Source organism: Scardinius erythrophthalmus (genome assembly GCF_964197995.2).
Source record: "Scardinius erythrophthalmus genome assembly, chromosome: 25".
NCBI lineage: Eukaryota > Metazoa > Chordata > Actinopteri > Cypriniformes > Leuciscidae > Scardinius > Scardinius erythrophthalmus.
In genome coordinates this window covers 895,349-923,313 of record NC_138245.1, presented here as the reverse complement: position 1 = coordinate 923,313, position 27,965 = coordinate 895,349, and the positions used below count along the sequence as shown (strand labels likewise).

General features: G+C 36.9%; 1 protein-coding gene across 7 annotated transcripts in view; it reads right to left on the bottom strand.

Annotated features, from left to right (window-relative positions):
• raf1b (Raf-1 proto-oncogene, serine/threonine kinase b) overlaps positions 1-24,186 on the bottom strand; it is a 40,564-nt gene extending 16,378 nt beyond the window's left edge. The window contains exons 1-16 of one of the 7 annotated variants that reach the window (XM_081358085.1): positions 24,130-24,170; positions 23,891-24,034; positions 17,543-17,766; positions 16,295-16,407; positions 15,128-15,230; positions 14,887-15,044; positions 13,208-13,294; positions 11,865-12,018; positions 10,949-10,973; positions 10,196-10,278; positions 9,884-10,001; positions 9,493-9,577; positions 9,174-9,350; positions 5,594-5,640; positions 2,134-2,252; positions 793-924 (exon numbers count right to left, since the gene is read on the bottom strand). In XM_081358085.1, the coding sequence (XP_081214211.1) occupies positions 793-924; positions 2,134-2,252; positions 5,594-5,640; positions 9,174-9,350; positions 9,493-9,577; positions 9,884-10,001; positions 10,196-10,278; positions 10,949-10,973; positions 11,865-12,018; positions 13,208-13,294; positions 14,887-15,044; positions 15,128-15,230; positions 16,295-16,407; positions 17,543-17,740 (1,599 nt within the window). In that variant the 5' untranslated portion in view covers positions 17,741-17,766; positions 23,891-24,034; positions 24,130-24,170. Of the gene's footprint in view, positions 1-792; positions 925-2,133; positions 2,253-5,593; positions 5,641-9,173; positions 9,351-9,492; positions 9,578-9,883; positions 10,002-10,195; positions 10,279-10,948; positions 10,974-11,864; positions 12,019-13,207; positions 13,295-14,886; positions 15,045-15,127; positions 15,231-16,294; positions 16,408-17,542; positions 17,767-22,601; positions 22,874-23,890 lie in introns of those variants that run through there. The other 6 variants (XM_081358089.1, XM_081358086.1, XM_081358084.1 and 3 more) reach the window with 6 other exon arrangements.
• Positions 24,187-27,965: the final 3,779 nt, after the last annotated feature.

Sequence of the window (27,965 nt, the reverse complement as noted above, 5' to 3'; positions counted from 1 at the left end):
TCATAAAAATAATGTCAAGTGACTAAAATCTTTCGGTTCTTAAAAACAGGCTTAATTTTCTTGCAAAAATTAATAAAAACAAAGTTTACAACTCTTGCCAATTTTCATGAGATTTACCCCTGAAGACTTTCTAATGATATTCTTTTAAATCTTTTTGGCGTCTCCTTCAACAGGTTCACATTCATCCAAGGTCAAAAGCACTTTAATGTCCTCATAATCTCCACTGCAGCTTCAGCTCTTTTCTCTGAAACGCTTCCATCGGAGATTCAGTCTCTCTAAACCCCGCCTCTCTGAGAGCTGCTCTGCTCTGATTGGTCAGAAAGCAAACGCTCATTATCATATCTGAATCTCAGCTCTTGATCACAGTGATACAAACAGTAACAATGGCGTGGGTTTTACCGTATCAATCTCAGAAAACAGCGTCTTCTCGACACGAACAACACGAACCAAACTCTTCCAGTCTCAGATACACTACAGTGTTTGAGGGCGGAGCTAAGAGACGCTGCTCAGCCAATCAAGACCACAGGCAGGGATTATGCAAATTAGTTACAAACCTGTGACTGAATAACTGACGACTCGTTTCAGTTCAGAATCACTTTATCTTTGATCTGTGAAACTTTTGCATTCTTAAACGGCTCTATAACACACTACATGAAAGATAATAAGAGGGGCACTTTTAAAAAAATACATCTTAAAATATCGACCAAGCAAGTATCTAAAGTCAAACCCATAAACCGCTCAGTGTTCAAACCCATGATGATGTGACTCTGATTGACTGATCATTAATCTCACCTGATCTCGGTTCCCGATCATAGAATAGGGCAGTTCTCCTGTCATCAGCTCGTACAGGACGATCCCGTAGGAATACACATCCGACTGGAAACTGTACGGGTTGTTGTCCTGCATCCGGATGACCTCGGGAGCCTGAAGAAGAAGCACGTTAACTCTTTCACTCAGATCATCATCAGGTCAAGAGTCCGAGAACAAACCTGCGTTTCATAATCTAATCTAACCGGGAAAAAAGCGTTAGCAATAAAAAATAAAAACACATACTAACATGCTAATTCATGCTGACCAAATGCTAAAACATGCTAGCAACATGCTAATTAAAGCTAGCCATGTGTTAAAACATGCTAACAGCATGCTAATAACTGTTTGTCGTGCTTAAATATGCTAGCTACGTTAATACATGCTAGAAAATTTTTAATTCATGCTAGCTATGTGGGCTATAGCTAGCTATAGCTATCATGTAAGAAACATGTCCATTCAAGCTAACCAAATGGTAAATCATGTTAACAACATGCTAGCAATGTGCTAATTCATAATACAAAACATGCTAATGTATTAAATCATGCTAGCAATGTGTTAAAAACATGTTTAAAAAATATTAAAACATGTTAATTCATGTTAATGTGTTAAAAAATGCTAGCACTGTGCTAAAGCATGATAGGATCATGCTAGCAAGGTGTTAAAAAATGCTAACAATGTTAAAACATGCTAGGATAATGCCAACAACACGCTAAAATATGCTAGAAATGTGCTAAAACATGCTAGGGTAAAGCTAAGACATGCTAGTAACATTTTTCTCAGAGTAAAACCTTCCAACGTCAAGCTTTTCGGTAATTTTAAACTTTCAGACCTGTTAAACCACCACCAAAGTTTGTCATCTAACTTTTCTTATCTAGTTCATCTTTATGTTATGTTAGTAAAAATACAATTGTTCATTGTTAGGTCACGGTGCATTGGCTTTTGATTTTTAAGATCTATTAGTAAATGTTGAAATTAACACTGACCAATGTTAATAGATGCTGCAGATGTTCATTAACTAATGGAACCGTATTGTAAAGGGTTACAAACAGATGGATCTGGATAATATTATGAAAGTTCTGTTCAAAATCAGAAATCATGTCAAAATCTAATTTCCGATTTGAAGCTTGTGACATATATATAAACGCGCACATCAACCCGATCACTTGTTTAGCGTTCATGTCAACACTACGTCCAGATTCATCAATTGGAATGAATTCAGTCCGATTGAAACAAAAGTTGTGCATGTAAGCGTAGCCACTGATTCTGTCACACACAGATTATCATATGGCGTGTGTATTATTATCTCTGATATGAGCTCCACACCATCCAGAGGACAGATCCCGACGGCTGCTCGACGCGGTGAGAGCCGCTCCAGCGCGCCTTCACTGTGGCCAGACCGAAGTCCCCGATCTTCACCGTCAAGCCTTCGTGCAGGAACACATCTGAGCGTCCAGTTCAGGGAATCCATCTCCATATTCATATCAACACAGAAACCAGCTACAACATCCTTAAAGGGATAGTTCACCCAAACATTTAAATTAGCCCATGATTTACTCTCCCTCAAGCCATCCTAGGTATATATGACTTTCTTCTTCAGACGAACACAGAGTTAAATAAAAAAATGTCCTGCTCTTCCAAGCTTTATAATGGCAGTGGATTGCAACCAACAGATTGAAGACCATAAAAGTGCATCTATCCATGATAAAAGTATCCATGATAAAAGTGCATCTATCCATCATAAAAGTGTATCTATCCATGATAAAAGTGCATCTATCCATGATAAAAGTATCCATGATAAAAGTGCATCTATCCATCATAAAAGTGTATCTATCCATGATAAAAGTGCATCTATCCATGATAAAAGTATCCATGATAAAAGTGCATCTATCCATCATAAAAATGCATCTATCCATCATAAAAGTGCATCTATCCATCATAAAAGTGTATCTATCCATGATAAAAGTGCATCTGTCCATCATAAAAGTGCATCTATCCATCATAAAAGTGCATCTATCCATCATAAAAGTGCATCTATCCATCATAAAAGTGCATCTATCCATCATAAACGTGCATCTATCCATCATAAAAGTGCATCTATCCATCATAAGTGCATCTATCCATCATAAAAGTGCATCTATCCATCATAAAAGTGCATCTATCCATCATAAAAGTGCATCTATCCATCATAAAAGTGCATCTATCCATCATAAAAGTGCATCTGTCCATCATAAAAGTGCATCTATCCATCATAAAAGTGCATCTATCCATCATAAAAGTGCATCTGTCCATCATAAAAGTGCATCTATCCATCATAAAAGTACATCTATCCATGATAACAGTGCATCTGTCCATGATAAAAGTATCCATGATAAAAGTGCATCTATCCATCATAAAAGTGTATCTATCCATGATAAAAGTGCATCTATCCATGATAAAAGTACATCTATCCATGATAACAGTACATCTGTCCATGATAAAAGTATCCATGATAAAAGTGCATCTATCCATCATAAAAGTGCATCTATCCATGATAAAAGTACATCTATCCATGATAACAGTGCATCTGTCCATGATAAAAGTATCCATGATAAAAGTGCATCTATCCATCATAAAAGTGTATCTATCCATGATAAAAGTGCATCTATCCATGATAAAAGTATCCATGATAAAAGTGCATCTATCCATCATAAAAGTGCATCTATCCATCATAAAAGTGTATCTATCCATGATAAAAGTGCATCTATCCATGATAAAAGTACATCTATCCATGATAACAGTGCATCTGTCCATGATAAAAGTATCCATGATAAAAGTGCATCTATCCATCATAAAAGTGCATCTATCCATCATAAAAGTGTATCTATCCATGATAAAAGTGCATCTATCCATGATAAAAGTACATCTATCCATGATAACAGTGCATCTATCCATCATAAAAGTGTATCTATCCATGATAAAAGTGCATCTATCCATCATAAAAGTGCATCTATCCATCATAAAAGTGTATCTATCCATGATAAAAGTGCATCTATCCATGATAACAGTGCATCTATCCATCATAAAAGTGTATCTATCCATGATAAAAGTGCATCTATCCATGATAAAAGTACATCTATCCATGATAACAGTGCATCTATCCATCATAAAAGTGTATCTATCCATGATAACAGTGCATCTATCCATCATAAAAGTGTATCTATCCATGATAAAAGTACATCTATCCATGATAACAGTGCATCTGTCCATGATAAAAGTATCCATGATAACAGTGTATCTATCCATCATAAAAGTGCATCTATCCATCATAAAAGTGCATCTATCCATCATAAAAGTGTATCTATCCATGATAAAAGTGCATCTATCCATGATAAAAGTACATCTATCCATGATAACAGTGCATCTGTCCATGATAAAAGTATCCATGATAACAGTGTATCTATCCATCATAAAAGTGCATCTATCCATCATAAAAGTGCATCTGTCCATCATAAAAGTGCATCTATCCATGATAAAAGTGCATCTATCCATGATAAAAGTATCCATGATAAAAGTGCATCTATCCATCATAAAAGTGCATCTATCCATCATAAAAGTGTATCTATCCATGATAAAAGTGCATCTATCCATGATAAAAGTACATCTATCCATGATAACAGTGCATCTATCCATCATAAAAGTGTATCTATCCATGATAAAAGTGCATCTATCCATGATAAAAGTACATCTATCCATGATAACAGTGCATCTGTCCATGATAAAAGTATCCATGATAACAGTGTATCTATCCATCATAAAAGTGCATCTATCCATCATAAAAGTGCATCTATCCATCATAAAAGTGTATCTATCCATGATAAAAGTGCATCTATCCATGATAAAAGTACATCTATCCATGATAAAAGTGCATCTATCCATGATAAAAGTATCCATGATAACAGTGTATCTATCCATGATAAAAGTGCATCTATCCATGATAAAAGTATCCATGATAAAAGTGCATCTATCCGTCATGAAAGTTTTATGGACTTCAAAACAGAAACAGCCATTCATTGCCATTATAAAGCTTGGAAGAGCCAGGACATATTTTAATATAACTGATAGTATTCGTCTGAAAGAAGAAAGTCATATACACATAGGATGGCTTCAGTACGGTGACCGGGACATGTTCGGTTCACTTATTTTTGTCGTGGCCACAACATATAAACTCGTGGGAACGTCATATTAAGTCGTGGCCTCGAGATCATGTGTTGAGGGAACGATATATTTTTCTCGTGGCCACGACTTCATATTTTGAGAGAACGACATCTATTTGTCGTGGCCACGAGTTGAGGGAGCCACGGCGGCCAATACTGTAACCGTACCATAGCATAGACTGGGCTACAGCAGAGATGGAGATGACAGAAGAAATAACATTTTACTTTAAATTAGGAATGTCATATAAAGATATAGTGCGGTCTTTGGCATTAAGACATGGGTACGTTATAAGTGAAAGACACATGAAGCGCATTCTTAGACTTTTTTGTCGCACGCATATTTAGGGACCGTCTCAAAATTACATGCGACATTGGCATAAACGTTTCTAACTTCAATAGCATTTGAAGACAATGACTTACAGTCATAAAACCAACTGTACATTGTTCACCCAGGTCTCATGTATGATGCACACCTTTTAGATTTTTGATATTTATGACAATAAACTGCTAAATATGCAAATATTTTCGCATCGTGACCAATGTTACAGAAATAAAAAAGGATGTAAAATGAACAAGTTGGTAAAAGATACTGTTTGACTTCATGTCTCGATGGATGATGTTCTTTGCATGTAGGTAACTAGAAGAGAGGAGATATGAAGAGTTATTATTAGAGATCATTATTATTCTAAATATTCTGTATATGTTATGCATTATCAGCATTATCATTACAGGAGTTAACTGACAAAACCACCTGAGAGTTTACATGTAAACACCAGCCTGTTTTCTGCTATTTTTAAACCTGGTTGCATTTCTATTAATAGCTGATGGCATCATGCGCTCAAATGTGAATCTGTTTCTGAAAATATACTATGTTGTCAACGCTTAGCTGCAAGTCTTCATTGTTACGATAAAACACATCTAAAAACACTCGAGAGAAGCTTCTTTTAAACCAATGACAGCCTGAATGGATCAAACGCAGCAATAATCATATACACTACCGTTCAAACGTTTGGACACAGTACAGTACAGTACAATACAATACAATACAGTACAATACAGCTTCAGCAACGAGAGCACAAAGCCATTCTTTGTATTTTTCGGTTTGTAGCACGAGTAGTTTATTTAGGGCGTCTTTGACGCTGAAGATCTTTTCTTTTGTTTTTATTTTGGGTTTTTGGTGAATGTTGACTTAGTTTGATTAGAAATTGTTTTTGTATAGTTTGTTTTTTTATTTCTTTGATTTGGTACGGTCTAGTTCTTTTCTCTTTTCCTCGTTCTTTTGTGAACCTTTTTATTGGTCACTTTTTATATATAAATTGTACATTTATGTAAATAAGTATCTTGGGTTATATCGATTCACTCGATCACTTTCCCTACATTAGACTGGTTTGTGTGAGATTGTTTTCCAGAACACACGTCTTATTTTCCCTCGACTTGTAGGTTTGTAACGATAGTAAAGTGTAATTTATTCCTGTGATCAAAGCTGAATGTTCAGCATCATTACTCCAGTCTTCAGTGTCACATGATCCTTCAGAAATCACTCTAATATGAAGATTTGATGCTCAAGAAACATTTCTGATTATTATCAGTGTTGAAAACAGTTTTATTTTTCAGGATTCTTTGATGAATAGAAAGTTCAAAAGAACAGCATTTATTTAAAATAGAATATTTTATAACATTATAAATGTCTTTACTGTCACTTTAAAAAAAAAAAAATGATTTAATGCATGCTTGCTGAATATTATTAATTTATTTAAAATAAACATCTTACTGGCCCCAGACGTTTGAACAGCATATTTTCAGATTTTAGCTGGGTTTTCATTTTATTACAAAAATGCTCGTCCTACAAAAGTTATTAATATTACCATTAGAGCGACACGATTCTGGAGAAATTGAGAATAACTTTTTTTTAATAAAAATTAAGAAAATGATTTGCCCACGATTCTGAATAAACATCAACAAAAATTTACTAGACGTTCTGACAAAATGCTATTCCTGCAGTCTATTTAAAAAAATATATATATTCATTTTATTTATTTTAAATCGGTTTGACTCATGAATACTTCATGTTTTATGACTGGATGAATCAGCGTTTTTGAACGAATCTCTTGAGTGAATGATTCAATGACTCACTCATAAAGACTTCACTTGACTAGTCGCCACCTACTGGTGTAATGATGTAATTCATACAATCTTTAATTGAAGCGTCAAGTTTCATTCAAAAGGTGATCTCTACTGTAGACATCAGTGTTTATATCTGAACTATAAACTTTTATCTTAGTGTTTCTGTAATAATCTGAATGATTGTAAGACAGAATTAATGATACTGTGTGTTGAAAAGACTGTCTTTACAAAAGACTGTGTCTTTACATGACAACGTCTCTCTCTGGATCAGAACTCAGATCTGAATGTTCACTGTGATCCGACTAATCAAAGCTTTAATAGACAGAGCCGAATCACTGTCATTTAGGAATAAGATCGAGTGGGAGTTTGAATCCAGACCGCAATCTTATAAAGATTACTCATGCAGCTCTAACTACCATGAACGGTAACTAAATTATTAACAATCACATGGCACGAATTGAAATATGAACATATTCAACTTCCAATTATTTCTTGAATTTCAGTTGTTTCATGTTCTCAGCCAATAATTTGTGTTGCATTTGCTTTTACTCTGTGTAGTTTTGTTCTTGGTCTTTGAGGATGATGTATCTGTCTAAGTTCTCTAGCTTCTAGTGAGCAGCTGAAGAAGTTACGCCACAATACTGTTGAATTTGTTCAGATGCAAAGCCTTTGACATCAACAACAAGAACACTGATGTGAGGAAGCATTCTGAAGTTTGATAAGCCTGTTAATTTTCCTATCTGAACCATACAGGATTATTTGGTTAGTTGCATGTTATCATTTGCATTTAGCAAATAACATAATTTAGGGTTGCAACCCTGCGGTTCAGAAGCATTGGCTTAGCCAACACACACGCCTGTGAGATGTGATCCTGAAAACCTTCAGCTTAGACACTGCTAAAGTCAGGGAAAACACTGGCTACGTATACACGCAACCAAATAATCCGTTAGTAATGGGATTGTCGGCTCAACGGGACTGAAAAGCCTTCGTGTAAACACCTAAATCAATCCGATTGAGCTCGAACCCAATGAGATTTTGATCGGATTGAAAGGGGTGTTTATTCCTTTTCTAATCCAATCGAGAGAACATGTAAACACTTGATTGGATTGGAAACTGAAACTGAAAGGACTGCGCATGTGCAATGACGTGGAAATAGCAAAATGACGTAGAAATAGCGTAATGACGTAGAAATAGCGAAATGAGGTAGGTAGAAATAGCGTAATGATGTAGAAATAGCGTAATGACAGAAACAGCGCAATGAGGTAGAAATACCGTAATGTAGAAATAGCGTAATGACGTAGAAATAGCGCAATGACGTGGAAATAGCAAAATGACGTAGAAATAGCGTAATGACGTAGAAATAGCGTAATGAGGTAGGTAGAAATAGCGCAATGAGGTAGAAATAGCGCAATGTAGAAATAGCGTAATGACGCAGAAATAGCGCAATCATGTAGAAATAGCACAATGACGTAGAAATAGCGTAATGATGTAGAAATAGCGCAATCGTGTACAAAATAGCACAATGACGTAGAAATAGCGCAATGACATAGAAATAGCGCAATCACGTAGAAATAGCACAATGACGTAGAAATAGCGTAATGATGTAGAAATAGCGCAATCATGTACAAAATAGCACAATGACGTAGAAATAGCGCAATGACGTAGAAATAGCGCAATCATGTAGAAATAGCGTAATGACGTAGAAATAGCGTAATGACGTAGAAATAGCGCAATGTAGAAACAGCGTCATGATGTAGAAATAGCGTAATGACGTAGAAATAGCGTAATGACGTAGAAATAGCGCAATGATGTAGAAATAGCGTAATGACGTAGAAATAGCGTAATGACGTAGAAATAGCGTAATGACGTAGAAATAGCGCAATCATGTAGAAATAGCACAATGACATAGAAATAGCGTAATGATGTAAAAATAGCGCAATGAGGTAGAAATAGCGCAATGACGTAGAAATAGCGTAATGACGTAGAATCAGTCCGATTGAAACAGAAGTTGTGCATGTGAAGGTAGCCAGCGATGCGAACACTCACTCCATGCCCTGCGCCGTCTGTCTGGCGATGTCCATCAGCTGGAACATCTGGAAGTTGGTCTCTTGCACGTGCAGATGTTTGTAGAGACTGCTTCCCTCACACCACTGCGTCACAATGGCCAGCTTCGTCTTGGTCATGTATCCCATAAACAACACAATATTGACATGCCTGGTCTTCCTGAAACAACAACACAGAACAACGTCAGCGGGATCAAACTGACAGTGTTGAACAGACTCTGAATGAAGACTAGAGCTCGAGCTCATTGCAGTGTTTAAACTCGTCTGTGGGAATACTGGGATCATCCGACTGATTGGTTTACCTGAGAACAGCCACTTCATTGCGAAAGGCCTGTAACTGCTCTGGTGTGGGATTCGTCACCTTTAAAATCTTTACAGCAACATCACCTGAAAAGACATTACAAATCAAAATAAGATAACCTAAAAAAACAAGCAGGATTTTTGGATCTAAAATCAACAAACATTAACTCAGCCTCACACATTTATATATAACTAATATATATATATAAAACTATCATTCATTACCGGATGAATCAGCGTTTTTGAACAAATCACTTGGATGAATGATTCAATGACAAATGCATTTTTTAACAGACACTTGTCGCCACCTACTGGTGTAATGATGTAATATATAAGGGGTTTATATATATTATGTATAAAACCCCTAAAATAACGATGAGAGAGAACTCTTACCGTGCCACTTCCCTTTGTAAACGGTGCCGAAGGAGCCCGATCCGATCCTGGAGTGCAGAATCACTTCGTCGGCCTCGATCTCCCAGTAATAGCTGGAATCTCTCTTCTCTCGCGGACGCTGGTGACCAACGAACAAACCAGCTCATGTTTCAACCCAGTGAAATCACCTTTAGCTCTATATGGAACCTTATTCTCCTTATATTTAAGAACCCTAGTTCTTTTTAGAACAACATTGAACTTTTTTCTCCAAGTAGCGAGAAATTAATCTGATGATAATGTGTTGATTTGGCTTCTGATTACTCGATTACTTACGATTCTTTTTTCCTGAGTGTTGTTTGAAGGCGCTTTCTCCATGTGAGCCGGAACCGGGGTTTTGGGCCACTCGGTCGGGCTTCCTATGAACCAGTGCGACAAAGAACGACGTCAGCCATAATTAACCTATCCACCTTATTCCGAATTCTTGAATTATGGGTGTAACTTCCGCTAAGCTGTAAACAATCAGGGAAAGGCTCGCTCTATTAACTCAGCAATAGCTTTTTCATAACTGTGTTCAATAAGAAGACATTATTCTACTAACCCTTCAACCAATGAACATTTAAAGGACATTTAAAAGTGTAAAAGCACCATCAAGATACTTTAAACATACCATGAATAACCCCAAAAGCGTGAATCTTGGCTTAAATATCACTGTAGTAATATATATATATATATATATATATATTATGTGACGTAAGTTAATGTTCATTAACTTCAGCATTGCGTGACACTATTTCAAAGTGATTTCCGTCATTTTGACAGATAATAAATTGTATTTACCAGTGAAAACAAACCTGGAAAGAGACGTGAGGATTTGATGGAGAAAAACGAGAGATTCTTCGTGCATCCCAGTGGATTATTAATGGGATATATCGTAAATTAAATCGGGAGAATTTAATCGACAACCTTATGATTTGAAATGATTCGTTTCAGTCTTTTTGAATGGAAGTTCCACTCATAACTCAAAACGCAGTAAGATCGTCAGGAATGAAGCGGATAACTTCTCTGAGGAAAGAGAAAAGCCCTTACCTGATTCATCACACCCTAAGGCTTCCTGTGAATAAAGAAGGAAAGCACTGTTTTAACATACGGAAATGTTTGAGAGAAGACACTATAATAGTTTGATAAAGAGCTTGTGGCCAGATTTACTAACAGCTTGATCACCTTTTACACGTTAAAAACTACTGTCGGGATTTAAAGACACGCAGAGAGAAATGAGCGATGAAAGCATTATTTCTGCGGCTGATCTTATTGCTTATGCATTTGTAGGAGTTTCCCTTGTTTTAGTGTCAGAACTACATTAAACTACTATATATAATGTTGAATATAATGTATAATAATGCAGTGGGGGAATGTGATAATGCCAGATGTCTGATGTTCCCAGTAAAAGTGTCCTACATTATTATAAATATATCTAGTCAGTGACAGTGAAAGCATATTCCTCTACAATAATTCAGTGTTTTCAGCTTCAGAATCATGAATATTGTTATTCTGGTGTCTCTATTGTCCTGTGCTTTGGGTTTCAGCTCCAAGTCCAAGTCTATTCATTTACACACACAATGTAATATCAAATTTAGCATTTTAATCTACGGTATTTTTTTTTTTTAACCTTTTATCTTGGAGTATCGCAATGATATGGTATCGTGAGTTCAGTGTCGTGACATGTATCGAATCATGACGAGGGAATCGTTACACCCCTATGAAGAATGAATTAGAAATGCTGTAGAAGTATTGTTAATTGTAAATGTATTTAAATGAATCATGAAACGTGATTTACTCGTCAATTTACTGGTATTTGTGGCATTATTTACCGCCCAAAGAAAGCATGTTTTAACCCATTTATTCGAACATATCGATTGCCAAGCCTGCTCTCATCTGACCCGTTCAGTAAATCTGGCCCTGAAAGGCGATGATGATGATGATGATGATGAGGAAAAGCGTTCACCTGATAAGCGGCCTCGTCGACGGGCTGTGTGGTGCTCGTCATGTGAACGTTAGGCGTAGAGGTGGACAACACTTTATGAGTGAGAGACACGCCAGCGGACGGCGTGGGAGTGATGTAGTTTAAAGCGTTCGGCGTGGAGAATCTGTGATAGGGACTGGAGAAGGGTTTCAGCGTCAGTGGCATTGCTTCTTTCCTCTCGTTGCAACATGTGATAATATATACAGTATATTACAGGAGTTACTAAATATTAAATCATGTTTTTAGAAAACAGTGAATGTACAATTCAAATTGTTGAAACAAATGTAAGATAGACTAAAGAAGACAATTCAGCAAAATAAGACCCTTAACAGTACATTAGATTAAATCTTGATTGGAAAAAAATGTATTTGCAAAAAATATCCATGTATTCCTGTGCATGCAGTTTTACAGTGTTTCCCAGATCAGTGCACATTTTAGGTGAAAGTTACCAAATGGCTTGATAACATGTAAACAACGTTGAAGAAATGGATGCAATTTCACAAGACAAGATGAAGCAACTCTATCAGATTAGTCTTGTGTTTCGTAATGTGGATATACTTCTAAAACAGTGTGCATTTAAATAATTATGGTAATGTTAATTAATGGCTACTTGCGTGTTAGTCAAAATCAGACAAAATTATTATCTGTGATATTCAAATCTCCAGAAATACTGAACTTTCTAAAGCTAATCATTTCAGCACTAAATGGGTAAATATATACCAATAATTTACAATTATTTGCAGTGAAACATTTTAAAGTCATGCACAATGTTCAGATTTTAAAAAAGTTGTGTTTTAAAGCAAAAATGTTTTAATACATGTCAGGGTTAGTATTATCGTTAACTACAACTATAAAAACATTTCTGTTAATTGACAAAGCTGAAATAATAATAAAAAAAATGTAAATATTAGTTGAAAAACTTAAACTAAATGAAAATTAGAAATGTTGCCTTATAAGCTGAAGCACTAAAATTGTTACCCGGAAGAAAAAATTATAAAAATAAAACTGAAATAAAAATAAAAATAAATTAAACCTAAAAAGCTAAATAAATACAAAACGAACCAAACGACAAAAGCACACAACTAAATGAACCTAAAGTTACATATAAGTATAAAAATAAAAGCTAATTCAAAATATTAATAAATCTATGACAAAAGTAATATAACACTAATACAAGGAACTACACGTATGAGCAAATACCCCGAATAACAGGAACGAAAACAAAAAGTAGGGGGCGTTGTGACACGCTCTGATTCTAAGGAACGCTGGACTTGTCGGGTCAGTTCACTACATCTGATCTAAATATAGACACAGACTCCATTTACCTGAAGGAGAATTTAGAGTTTTGCATCCGACGGGACGAGAGGGGAGGGAGTGACGGAGTGCCGTTCTCTCCGGGAGTCGGGAACAGCCTGGAAAAATAACTAATAGCTAATTCTAAAAGATGGACCAATGAAGGCTTTCCTTAAAAAGCATTATAAGTTTGTTTTTTCATTTTTGTGAGGAATTCTGCTGCAGATGAATGGACCTTTGTTTGTACCATGCTTTACATGATTACCATTGATAGACATCTACAACGCTCACGGTGTGAGGGCCTCTATGCAAAACTCTTTCTGTGAGCCTTCATGTCTATCTTCATTTAAATAGAGGAAAGAAGCCTGTTCAGCCTGTCAGCATGCTACTGAACCCCACTTCATCTAATTTATAGAACATTTTACTCCTAAATCATGGTGAAATTTATTATTTTCTGTCTGTTGACAATATTTGCATCAAAAAAGTAATCCGATTCCATAAAATACGTTACGTGTAATGCGTTACTTTACACGTTACATCAAAAAGCAATCCCGATTACGTAATGCACGTTACTTGTAATGTGTAACTTTACTCATTACATCGAAAAGTAATCTGATTAGGTAATGCACGTTACTTGTAATGTTACTTTACTCGTTACATAGAAAAGTAATCTGATTAGGTAATGCACGTTACTTGTAATGTGTTACTTTACTCGTTACATAGAAAAGTAATCTGATTACGTAATGCACGTTACTTTTAATGTGTTACTTTACTCATTACATTGAAAAGTAGTCTGATTAGGTAATGCACATTACTTGTAATGTTACTTTACTCGTTACATCGAAAAGTAATCTGATTACGTAATGCACGTTACTTTTAATGTGTTACTTTACTCGTTACATAGAAAAGTAATCTGATTACGTAATGCACGTTACTTTTAATGTTACTTTACTCGTTACATAGAAAAGTAATCTGATTACGTAATGCACGGTACTTTTAATGTGTTACTTTACTCATTACATCGAAAAGTAATCTGATTACGTAATGCACGTTACTTTTAATGTGTTACTTTACTCATTACATCGAAAAGTAATCTGATTACGTAATGCACGTTACTTTTAATGTGTTACTTTACTCATTACATAGAAAAGTAATCTGATTACGTAATGCACGTTACTTTTAATGCGTAATTTTACTCGTTACATAGAAAAGTAATCTGATTACGTAATGCACGTTACTTTTAACGTGTTACTTTACTCATTACATCGAAAAGTAATCTGATTACGTAATGCACGTTACTTTTAATGTTACTTTACTCGTTACATTGAAAAGTAATCTGATTACGTAATGCACGTTACTGTTAATGTTACTTTACTCGTTACATCGAAAAGTAATCTGATTACGCAATGCACGATGTTTGTAATGCGTAACTTTGTTTGTTACATCGAATGGGTAATCTAATTATGTAATGCAAGTTCCTTGTAATGCGTTGTTACATCAAAAAAATAATTGATTACACAAAACCAGCATGGTTGCAATATAACAGAACATGTATAAACTGGGTTTTTAAGTATTTCTGAGCCTTTTCCAAGACCTGAGGGTCTTTTCTAGACCCAGAAACCACTAGAAACTAGTCTAAGCAAGTAATGCAACCGCTAATGTACATGACTGTAAAGTGTGTGTGCTGGTGTCTGTGGTTTTGCACACTCACAGCAGCTGTCGGATGTTGCTCCAGTCCACACACATGGTGGGCACTCTGGTGCTGCAATGCTCATGAAACTTATAGCCGCACGTCTGACATCTGAAGCCATGTAGAAGAAACTTCTGACATATGTCACAAAAGGCCAACTTCAAAAATGTCTTTCGTACCTGTGAAGGGGGACGGTCAGCTGTTAGAGCCACTGTAAAGACGACATCAGCTTGATTCACACACACTGACAACGGGAACTCACAAAATTGTGCGTGGTCAGCGGGACGTGATCTAAGACTTCGACCAGAAGCTCCTCTCCCACCAGCGAGGTAGAGTCCGTGCTCCAATCCATACGCAGCTTCTTACTGCACAGAACAACAGCATAACATTGAGTTTCAGGAGCAAAATTCAGCTTTACAGTTGAGTCTAGATTATTACAGTTATTAAACAGAAATTAACAGTTTATTAAGGCGGTATTCAGAAGATGCACCAGTAAGAATAAGCTTTCATTACTTAACATGAACTAACAATGAAAAGCATTTATTATTCTTGGTTGATGCTAAAATCACCATGAAATCAAAATGAACCGTTCTTGTTTTTTTATGTAATTTTGTAGGGTTTATTCTAAATGTGCACATCATTATTGTTTTAAATTCCTTGTTTTATTGTTCTAAACCTCTCTTCTCTTCTCTGATGACGAGGGCGGGGCTATAACCTGTCACTCACATCAGATCCACCAATAGCAAACCACAACCATCCAATCAATTCCCCACAGACACAATCAAGCCCCGCCCACATTTGTTCTTGTTCCTGAAGCGTTTCACTCGATATTCGACACAATAGAGAAGAAAGTACTAGCGCAACTTCTCTTCCATGCCGACTTTAATTTGAACAAATGGACCTGAGCTGACATGAACTAACAATGAAGATTAAATACTGTAAAAAAATATTGCTCATTGTTAGTTAATATTAGAAAATGCTTCATTATAAAGTGTTTTATGCATTGATCAGCTGTGCTCTGGTCACTGCAATCTTACATTCTCTCAGCAAAACTGCTTAAACTTGCTCACAACATTATTTTAAGCCATTAATTGGCATGAGCTTTTCCTCCAGGATATCCCAGTGTTCAACATTAAATTCCCAAATGAATCAGAATCGAATTATGTGCTTGTGAAACTGAATCATAGTCTACATCAATACCCAGCCCTATCAATTACAATGGATTTGATGATTGTGATTACTTTACATCGCTTTGTAGAGATCCGTTTTCACATGAAAGTCAAAAATGCATGGCAAAAATACCAAATGAATTTGCATTTACTATAAAAACAACTTTTTATTGGCACTGCATGTTGATAGTGCTCAGTCTTTCTCATTGTTTGTATTCCATTTTTATTATAATTTTTTTGTGCCATAGGCCACAACTTACAATGTATGTTCTCGATGAAGCTTGAACACAGCACAGCACTCGGGCTGAAGTCCACGCACCTTCAGGGCTTTGATGAGGCAGTTGCGCAGCGTCATTCCCGGCCGCACATTCACCTAATTCAACACAACTCTCATATTTCATCACTTCAATGGAAAGAAAGGTATGAACATGCATGTGAACGTTACATAGATCTTTAGCATTATATCGACTAGCATTTGTGAGTTTGTAAAAACTAAATGCAGGATATATCATTATCATTATTGGCCGATATATTAAAGCTGATAAATAATGTATTATCTCCTTCAGCTGAGACGCTTCAGATGCGCACTGCTCAACATGATGATTATGAACTGCTTGAAATATGATCGGAAAATACAGTAAAGTGCAGCACAAGTCTGTCATATCGGCTGTATAATATTATAATGAGAAGATCATCATAATTGTGTGTTTGGGTCGTGGATTTTAATGGTGAAACTTTTGTTTTTGTAATCAGGCTCTCAAAAATTATATAAAAATTTGGATTTAGATTATCAGCCAATATATCGGTTATCGGCTTTCAGATATAAAGATTTATCGGTTATCGGCCCAAATTTTCATAAATCAGTGCATCTCTACTAAAAACAAACTACTTTTACATCAAGGCGTTTCCAACACAAGGCCCGTTCACACCGAGGACGATGTAGATTCATCACCATGGGTCACATGACTATAAAAGATAACATGACTTCCTTGAAGTGACATCACATGTGCCCTTCGCTAACGCACTCGTCAAGTCAAGTCAGTTTTACTTATACAGCGCTTTATACAGTACAGAGAGTTTCAGAGCAGCTTTACAGAGATAACAGGAGAATAATGCAACAAAGATTGTTTCCAGAAGAAAACAGCGTCACAGTCCAGCTTCAGTAAGTTCAGTGATGGTTCGTTTCTGTTTTAAAAAAGTTATTAATTTAGTTCATTTCTATATATAGCGGCTCTGGAGAAAACAGTGATGTCATCGTCCAGCTCATATAATGCTGTCAATGCAGGAGATCAAAAATATTGTTGAATATTAAATTAAAAGAAAGTTGGAAGGGATTCAGTCGTTCATTTTTATCGCAAAAACGCCGTTTGGAATTCACCAATTGTTATAATAATCGTTCTTGGAGAGAACGGGCCTCAGGTCTAAAGCACTGAACTGGGATAAAGATTAAATACACACTCCGTCCTCATCATGAACATGGAGAATAACACAGAGGGCTGTACTGTTACCACAGTCCGCTGTTTGTTGGGCAGGTAGACGCGGATTGTGCCGCTAGCTTTAGAGTCTGGGATTCTCCCATCGTCTGACAATCTCCGGTACGGGAAGTTCTTGAGGATGTTGGGAGACATGCAGGGATCTTCGAACACCGAGTCTTTGCATCCGAACCCATGGCTGGCGCTCTTCCAGGCCCCTTGAACATGCTCCATCACGGCAGGCAGCGGCGCGCAGTAATCTGGAACACACACACACACACACACACACACACACACACACTGATCAACCTCACACACACACTGATCAACCTCACACACACTGATCAACCTCACACACACACTGATCAACCTCACACACACTGATCAACCCTTACACACACTGATCAACCTCACACACACACTGATCAACCTCACACACACTGATCAACCTCACACACACACTGATCAACCTCACACACACTGATCAACCCTTACACACACTGATCAACCTCACACACACTGATCTGATCACACACACTGATCAACCTCACACACACTGATCTGATCACACACACTGATCAACCTCACACACACTGATCTGATCACACACACTGATCAACCTCACACACACTGATCTGATCACACACACTGATCAACCTCACACACACTGATCAACCTCACACACACTGATCAACCTCACACACACTGATCAACCTCACACACACTGATCAACCTCACACACACTGATCTGATCACACACACTGATCAACCTCACACACACTGATCTGATCACACACACTGATCAACCTCACACACACTGATCTGATCACACACACTGATCAACCTCACACACACTGATCTGATCACACACACTGATCAACCTCACACACACTGATCAACCTCACACACACTGATCTGATCACACACACTGATCAACCTCACACACACTGATCTGATCACACACACTGATCAACCTCACACACACTGATCTGATCACACACACTGATCAACCTCACACACACTGATCAACCTCACACACACTGATCTGATCACACACACTGATCAACCTCACACACACTGATCTGATCACACACACTGATCAACCTCACACACACTGATCTGATCACACACACTGATCAACCTCACACACACTGATCTGATCACACACACTGATCAACCTCACACACACTGATCTGATCACACACACTGATCTGATCACACACACTGATCAACCTCACACTAGAGGTGGGCGATATATCGTTTAGACGATAATATCCAAATTGTTGTCTGGACGATATGCAAAATTGGGATATCGAATATTTCATAATTTGTACAATCCGACCCCCCAAACATGAAAAGAGCTGAAAGAAGTTAAAGAGAAAACAAATAACGCACACTATAACATTCTAAACAATTATATGTAGCGATTTTTAATACTGTATAGGGCAGTACTATTCCCGGAAGCAACGAGTGGCCCAGCCCATGGTCGCGTGTCGTCAAAAACGCACGAAATAGTGCGCGCAGAAGCACATGCGCAAAACCGTTTTATAAAATGATATAAGAATTATTTTTATTTTATCATGTCATTTTACAAAAGGACATTTTACAAACCTACGTTTTGCGCATGTGCTCCTGCACGCACTTTTTCAGTCACAACACAGCAATCAGAGGAGGACGCGCTGAAAACTGTAATGCTGTTCTCTTCCTTCATAACTCGTACTGAGAAGGTTTGAGTTGCAGAGGAATTTGTGACTGTTTCACCTGTTGGACCACATCAAAGTTTCGTAATTAGTAAGTCCGTGCTTTTTCTCTTTTTGTTCTTATGTGCTGAAGGGCCGCTGTGCCTTGGTGAAACGGTGTTTGTACGTGAAGAGCTCTTTTCCAAAACGCCATAAACCTAAAAAGCTGCCTCAAAGATCCAGCAAAAGTAATGATTATGAATATGTAAAATATTGCAATAAGACATTTTAATTGTTTATTCATTTCTGTGTCGGCTGCAAAGATGAAGTTTACGATAGGCTATTGACTCGCGATCTTTGCAGTAGGCTGTGAACGCACCGGAGAAATGCACATTTATTAGGCTACATAGTTTTCTTTTTTCTTTTTATGTATTAAATCCAGAAATTGGTAATGAAAAAAATATTAAAATTAAGATACAATTAATACAAAACGAAATTCGTTTTAAAGAAAGGCTTTGTGCTTTCTGTTTTGAGGTATCTGTGAAAGTTTGAAAGTCTTTTAGTGACGCTTTCAGAGCGCTCGCGTCCATAATGGAGAACTGTCACGTAATATTGTTTTTTCCTCATAAATGCAAACACGAAAAATAAAAGACAAAAGACTTTTTTAAAAAGACAAACCATCAGTTTTTGAAAAAAAAAAAAAAAAAAGATGGATTTATAGCGTTTTGGGGAAAAAATTGATGGATAGCGTTTTGAAAAGAACATTTTTTACTTTGAATTTATCATCAACAATATTGTTGTTTGATTTAATAATCACTGTTGCAAGAGGTGCCTGGTTCCGTTTTTTTTTTTATTTGTATTTTTTTGTAAGTGGAAAAAGTAGGGGCTGACCCACCTCAGATTCTGTTTAGTTAGTTAGCTCCTTTATTGTTTTTTTTTTCTATAGCCTACAATAATAAGTCAAATGCAGCAAGTCAAAAGACCAACTGGGCCTTCTTTGCCAGTTTGCACACATTTCTTTGAAGTATGGCAAAAATATCGTCTGAATATCGATATCGAGATATTGGAAAAAAATATCGAGATATTCATTTTTGTCAATATCTCCCACCCCTACCTCACACACACTGATCTGATCACACACACTGATCAACCTCACACACACTGATCTGATCACACACACTGATCTGATCACACACACTGATCAACCCTTACACACACTGATCAACCTCACACACACTGATCTGATCACACACACTGATCAACCTCACACACACTGATCTGATCACACACACTGATCAACCTCACACACACTGATCTGATCACACACACTGATCTGATCACACAAGGCATGAAACATGATCTACGGTTAATAGAAAACTGCATCTCCTACTGCCACTGCTCTGGTTCAGCGCCGGCCGCTCTGACGTGGGTATTGTGTTTGTAATGCGACTACGTGACTAGCAGCGAACCCCTCCGGAACAGCAGAGAACGCTTTATAACTCAGCTTTATTTCTAGAGCACTTTCAAAAACCACACTGGGTACCAGAGCGCTGTCCGTAAACATAGAAATGCACACAACCAAAATTACAACACATTATTAAAAGCTAAGGAAAAAACATACATTTTTACTGCCTCTGAAATGACTCTAGAGTTAAAAACTTAGCTTTTATAAACAAGGTCAAGACTCTGACGAGAAATCATTCAAAACAACAGCCAAATGTTTTTCAGATTATGATGATAATAACAAACTGATAACATTTTGATGATGAATGTGCATCATGTTAGGAGGAGCACACTTCTGCTTTATCAAAGTCAGTCTTTTCATAAAATAATTATTCACTGTCAATTAATGAGTTTGAAGTCATTATAATAACACTAAGCATCAGAAACACAAAACAACAATCCAATTTTGAGCTTGATAACAAGAATTAAATTACTATTTTATGCAAAGTCGTGATGTTGCTAGAACAGGTTTTCCTGCTTGAATGTTGATTATTCTCCTCATATTCTCCATTGTTGCGGCTCCTCTCTTCCCAGTCTGTCAGTAACGCTCTGTTTACTTCCTGTCTCTATGAAGCCCCTCCTTCTGAAAAGCACACTGTGCTCTGATTGGTCGGCTGGAGCAGTGTGTTGAGATTGGTCGAGCGCTTCGAGTGTGTTTGGGAAATGTCCCGCCCCTTTCCATAACCACCAGTTTAACACACTACTAACTAACTCAACCAGGCCCCGCCTCTTTATTCTGCGTATTAATTATTATAATGAGGAATATTGAGACGTGTTCGTTCCCAGAAGAAACTCAAGACTACAATGGAGGAACGGCGTAGTTTCCTATGGGGACAGGGTGGACAACCCTAGGTTAACATGGCATAAATAGGGTTAAAAAAATAAGGTTAACCCTAACCTTATTCAATTTCTGTATATTTCGTACCTGTTAAGACAGGAAAGGCACAGGTAAATGACATTTATTATGGGTTTAAGTGAGGATTGTTTAAAGTTCACTTAAACTAAAAGTTGTTATATTTTTGAAGCCTAATGTTTAAAATTTGGGGGGAAACATTATTTTCATCGAGACATCAGTAGCTATATTAATATCAGTGAGACTGGCCTTCGTTCATAAAAAGATGCCATTAAACAATTATTTACAATATACTGTCTTTATGTTGTTTCTACATTACAGTGGAAGTTGAGTCTCACTTTATTTCAATTTTATTTACACACAAAACATTAATAGTGAACATTTTTGACTTTATAAAATGATTCTCTCAAGTCTTGGCAATCTATTAAACAATAAAGAAAGTAAGACATCTTTTTGTTATACATAGTTTAGTAGCCTACTATTCTTTATGGCGGCATTATAATCAACTTAATTATTTTCAAAATTATTATTATTAATTATTTTGTATCACCATAGTCCCTAAATGTATGTAAATGCAGGAAATGGGATTCAAATTGAAAAAATGTTCCCCGATTTTGTGTCCCCCACTTCTCAAACCAGAGTTACACCCTTGAGAAACACACACAAAAAAAGTCAAATTTTGAGCTTGATAACAAGAATGAAACCAATGCTTGCATGTTCTATTTATAAAAATAAATTAATAAAAGTCCATGTACTTTAGACTAAACTGGAAGGGTCACAGCACTTGCATATTGTTGTCCTATTGTTAGTTTCACTGCTTCTATTGTTCTCATTTGTAAGTCGCTTTGGATAAATGAATAAATGTAAATCAGATGCTGAACCTTTAAAATGAAAACGCAGAGAATCTCTCAGTCAATCGTGTGATTTTAACCTGCTTTTCAGGACCAAACACCCAACAGAAACATTAATCACCGAGTCTCTGCCGCTAGAAGAGCAGAAGTGCAGATGGTGACAGATATCTGTCAGGAACTGCTGAGAGAGAAGCTAGCACGAGACTTACAGTATCCTGACAGTTACTCAGTGTTTCTAGCTGTTCCTCCTCTGCCCTGGCAGTGTGTGTCGATCAGATGGCTCGCCCACACCACACCAGTCCTGCCAGTTACACAGACCAACGCATTTCTCACCCATTCTGCATGAGCCGCTCGACATCCACCTGTTCTCTCTCGGAAAGTAACTGTGCAACTATGTTGGGTTGAACTCGTTCATTGTTCTGCCATCAGGAACCAGTCGAGCAGGTCTGAGCGGCTCACACACACACGCTCATGCTAATCCGACGGTCAACGTGTCAGAAACACTAATTACTCGGTGAAGCATTTCTGTGTCATGCTGAATAATTCTTCCTCATTTCTCTCAGCATCACACATATAATGCAATATCAATGTCAGGTTTACACATTAAAACGATGCCCTTCCTTTACAACAAACATTGGTCATAATGTCACAATATCTTGTGTTTGAGTGCATTTATAACACTACAATGAAATATAACATAATATAAATGTGCTTGCATTAGATATTAAGTGTGCATTAAGCTTAAAAATGCAATGCCAATGATTTATCAAGTTAAAGCTTTGAAAATATGAATGCTGTTCATAAAATGCAAACATATCTGCAATGCAGCCATCCAGATTCAGTATTTATGTATACAGTAAATGCTAAACTGGAATACACAAATGTAATGTGTAAGACAATTTTCTGAAGACTTATCTGAAATGTCTAATTCTACAAACACACATTCATATCTTGCCTTTGTTCTAAAGCAGAACTGACCGATAACTTGATCAAACAGAGAAGGCTATTTGCATTTTTTTAACTATGAAGAGGGCAGTAATTCAGAGGACATTGTGTCACCCAGTTACATGTCATTTGTTCAACTGTTTTAAAACACTATTTCAGAACTACTTTCATTAAACTATGACCCAGTTTACCATAACAATATTCACCGACAAAAGACAGAATATTTTCACTAGCCACAAACTCTGATGTTTTGACCTCAGTTTATGTGTTTAGTTACTTTGATACAGCAGCCACACACACACACACACACACACACACACACACACACACAGCTGACTGTATGGCTAGAAAGATTAACAGTGCGTGCTTTAATATATTTAACCGTGTTTACAAGCTCAATCAATGATCTTCAGTTTAGTACACATCACACACACACACAACAACAACTGCGATGGATGATTATCTATATTCTCGATCAGATGAGCAGTGAGACGCGGATATAGTCTGCATGAAACACTGTGCACGGGAACTAGAGGAGACTCGCTTTACTCACCAAAGAAAGTTGCTGAATTGTTGATCCGCCATGATTATCGCTACAGGGAGAGAGTGACGTGAGAGTGATGTCATCGCTTTCGTCACAGCTCGCGACGCGACAACAACGCTATTTTTCGCAGACGGTCGCGTGATATGGCAAGCCCTGCATACATTTAAACCATGAAATTTATGAAATATTGCCGTGTTTATTATAAATAATTCACCCGTGCACATCATTATTGTTTTAAATACACGTGCCTCGTAATCTTGAATCAAAATAACTTCCCCTCCCTGTTTGAGCCACATCTCTTCTCTGATGACGTGTTTAGTGGTGCGAGGGCGGGGCAATCTGTCACTCACATTAGATCCACCAATAGCAAACCACAACCATCCAATCAATTCCCCACAGACTAAATAAAGCCACGCCCTATACATACGCCCCATGCGAATGAACTGACTCTGAATTTTAGTATTGTTTCTTATACGAGGATCCATTTTCAAATACAAGGTCAATATTGATTTTCACTAACGACAAAACAACAAATTAGCCGTGAATTTATATGGAACTAGGTTTAGGAGCTTTCCATCTTTACTCTCCTCTCTGTTACGCTGCATTAGGAGATCGACTACTTTTGACTGAGAAAACGCCGGCGGCCGGACACCACAACAGCTTCAGTGAGTTGTTCAAAACCTCTCTCTTTAGTAAACTCTGTGTAGACAAACACTGTTCTCAGTGCTGGAGTTCATGTGTCGAGCCTTCTTAGTGTTTTAGAAATAGTGATTTTGATGCGATCACTGCAGTGCCCCAAGCACTCCCATTCACAAGGCAATTTGACCGAAAACGGAAATACGGTCAAACTTAAAAGTGGCGTTTCCATTCTAATCATGTTTTTAAAGGAAAGTTTGCCTTAAATAGATTCACAAAAAGACCCTAGGTTGCAATTTGGTGACAGTTGCGCTTTAACAATGGTGTAAATTTGAACCCATTTCGAGCCCGATCCAGACCCTGACGATGTTAATGAACAAGAGGATCATGCAGAACGGATTTCACAGGACGTTTCAGAGTGGTATGTTTTTTTTTTGTTCTTTTTTTTTTTTATTTCCTTATAGATACGATGTTTAGTTTAGTTTAGTTTATTTGTAAAGCACATTTAAAAACAACATGTGTTGGCCAAAGTGCTTTCCATTAAAACAACAACATGTTATCCACCATTTAATCATATTTGTCGGAAAACTATGGTAATACAAACATTAAAGGTGCATTGCGCAAGTCTCTGAGTTTTTGCAGAACTATGCCCCCTTTGGCGACAAGCGAAACTGCAACACTGCAACTGAACGCGCATGACGTCACGCCCAGTCTCAAATTCCGACCCGAATCCCTCTTATTTATTTTACTGTACAGGATTATAGGGGCAATCGCAGTGATCAGAGAAGGGCTCATTCAGCCCATCAGGCTATTGTTTAAGCATGTATGGGTTAGAAAAACGGGTATTTTTAACATGAAATGTTGCGCAATGCACCTTTAATTGATCACAAAATCATGAATAATTTTCCTAAGGGCCGTGAACAGTCTTATAAAAGCTCCAGTAAACACTACATCAATACTGTAATGTTAGGAGGACACAGGAGGGCTTTACATCCACAACATTCAGCACTGATTGCGATTTGAGTTGCATGAGTAACAGATTCTACATTATGTTTTAGCAGGTTACACTTTTACTTCTGAAAATGTTTTAAATATGATGATTTGTTCTATTTAGTGCTGGGCAATGATTAATCGCGATAAAGGTTTGTGTTTACATAATATATGTGTTTGTGCTGGGTATAATTATTTTGTATATATAAATACACACATATGCATGTATATATTTAAGAAAAAAATTGTTATTTATATATAAAATAATTATATTTATATATAATATTATTTATATATAATATAAATTCTGTATAATTATATGTACAGTATATACATGCAAATATTTTTTAAATATATACAATACATGCATATGTGTGTATTTATATATACAAAATAATTATACACATATATTATGTAAACACAAAAACACAAACTTTTATTTTGGATGTTGCCCAGCACTAGTTGTATTATTTACTAGCTTTTTATGTATTTTTTCAGATGATCCATATACTAGAAATGACATAAAACAGTTTTGTCTGACATAACAGTGCCACCTCTTGGCCACAGCAACAAATTACTTCAAGATTTATAATCTCTTCCGGATATTGTGCATAAAAATCATTAAATGAAACACAATTACACATAATCTCAGTCCAGCACTATATTACACAATGACTGTCATAACTCTTCAGTTATATAGACCGTTATTGGATGCATGATGATCTATTCAAATTCAATGCGAGAGTTTTATTTTGTTTTGATCCAAGATGTAAGACAAAAGATTACATTTAAAACAAGATCACAGTGACTTCCTCTGCAATCTGTCATCATCTTCAGTTTATTGTCATGTAAGAACAGATTATTCCTCACCTGGATCAGGAAGGGCTTCTGAAATCCACCCATGAGATCATCTTCTCATATCCAACCATAAGGCCATCAAGTGCTCTGCTGGATCCGTTCTCTTCGCCCTCATCCTCAGTGGATTAAAGCAGGCCAAAGACAAATAATTCAGGATGTTTTTCCTTTAGTGTACATCCAAGGAAAGGCCCTTCTCCTGCTGATGTGCTTGAGCTGCGGCTCTGTGTGAATCCCAGGACATCTCGGATGCTCTTAGAGGCGGAGAGAACACAGAGCAGATTTAAGGTATTCCCTCAGGCTTGCATCATCTGAACACAACAGAAAACACAGCAGTTCAAGTGCAGATATTACTTCTGTATATCTGATCATTTATATTTCTCCTTCTCATTTAATTTAATATTCAACAATATTATTGATCTCCTGCATTGACAGCATTATATGAGAACTGAGCTGAGCTGACAATGACATCACGGTTTACTCCAGAGCGGCTGTATATATAAATGAACTAAATTAATAACTTTTTTTTTTTACAACAAAAATTAAACATCACTGAACTTACTGAAGCTGGACTGTGACACTATTTTCTTCTGGAAACAAACTCTGCTGCATTATTTTCCTGTTATCTCTGTAAAGCTGCTTTCATCCCATGTTCATTAGCAGCAATTATCTTTGTATTTTGTATTGTATCTAAATATTTGTTATATTTTTGTAAAGATACGTGTTGATGACAGAGCTGAAAAGCTCCAGATACACAAACCACCTTAACAGTGAGAGACCGCAGCTCAGAGTATTGATCCTGCTGGAAGATTCTCCATCAGTCGGTCTCTGTCTCTGTCTCTCTCTCTCTCTCTGTCTCTGTCTCTCTCTCTCTCTCTCTCTCTCTCTCTCTCTCTCTCTCTCTCTGTCTCTCTCTCTCTCTCTGTCTCTCTCTCTCTCTCAAAATCAAGTGAGCTTTATTGGCATGACAAATTGTACATTGTATTATCAAAGCATTTATATGAACTGGATTATTTTATTATTTTAAAATGTTTCCTGGGGTGCCTTTATAATGTTAGTATGATTTGTACATCAAAAATTGTCATAATTTAGAAATAAAAGGCATTTTTCCATGCCTGATTTTAGCCTCTGATTTGAACGCTCTGTTTGAGGGGGCGTGTCTGTGTGAGACTTCAGTGTAAACGCCCACTGCTGTGATTGGCTGCTGTGAGACTTCAGTGTAAACGCCCACTGCTGTGATTGGCTGTGAGACTTCAGTGTAAACGCCCACTATTGTGATTGGCTGTGAGACTTCAGTGTAAACGCCCACTATTGTGATTGGCTGTGAGACTTCAGTGTACACGCCCACTGCTGTGATTGGCTGTGAGAACTCTCTCGAAAACTTTTACTACATTTTACTATTATAGCTATCGAGATGAACGAATCGTGAAAAGTATGGATCATATATTTAGATATATTCCAACACATGAAAGGTTGCAGTGATGAGCACTGAGCAGATGACGGACAGTTGATCGCGTGAATGAAGTGATCTCATCATTGCAACGCAATTTATGCACTCTCATGAATGCTTTCACCAAACAACAATGCAAACACAATGTAAATA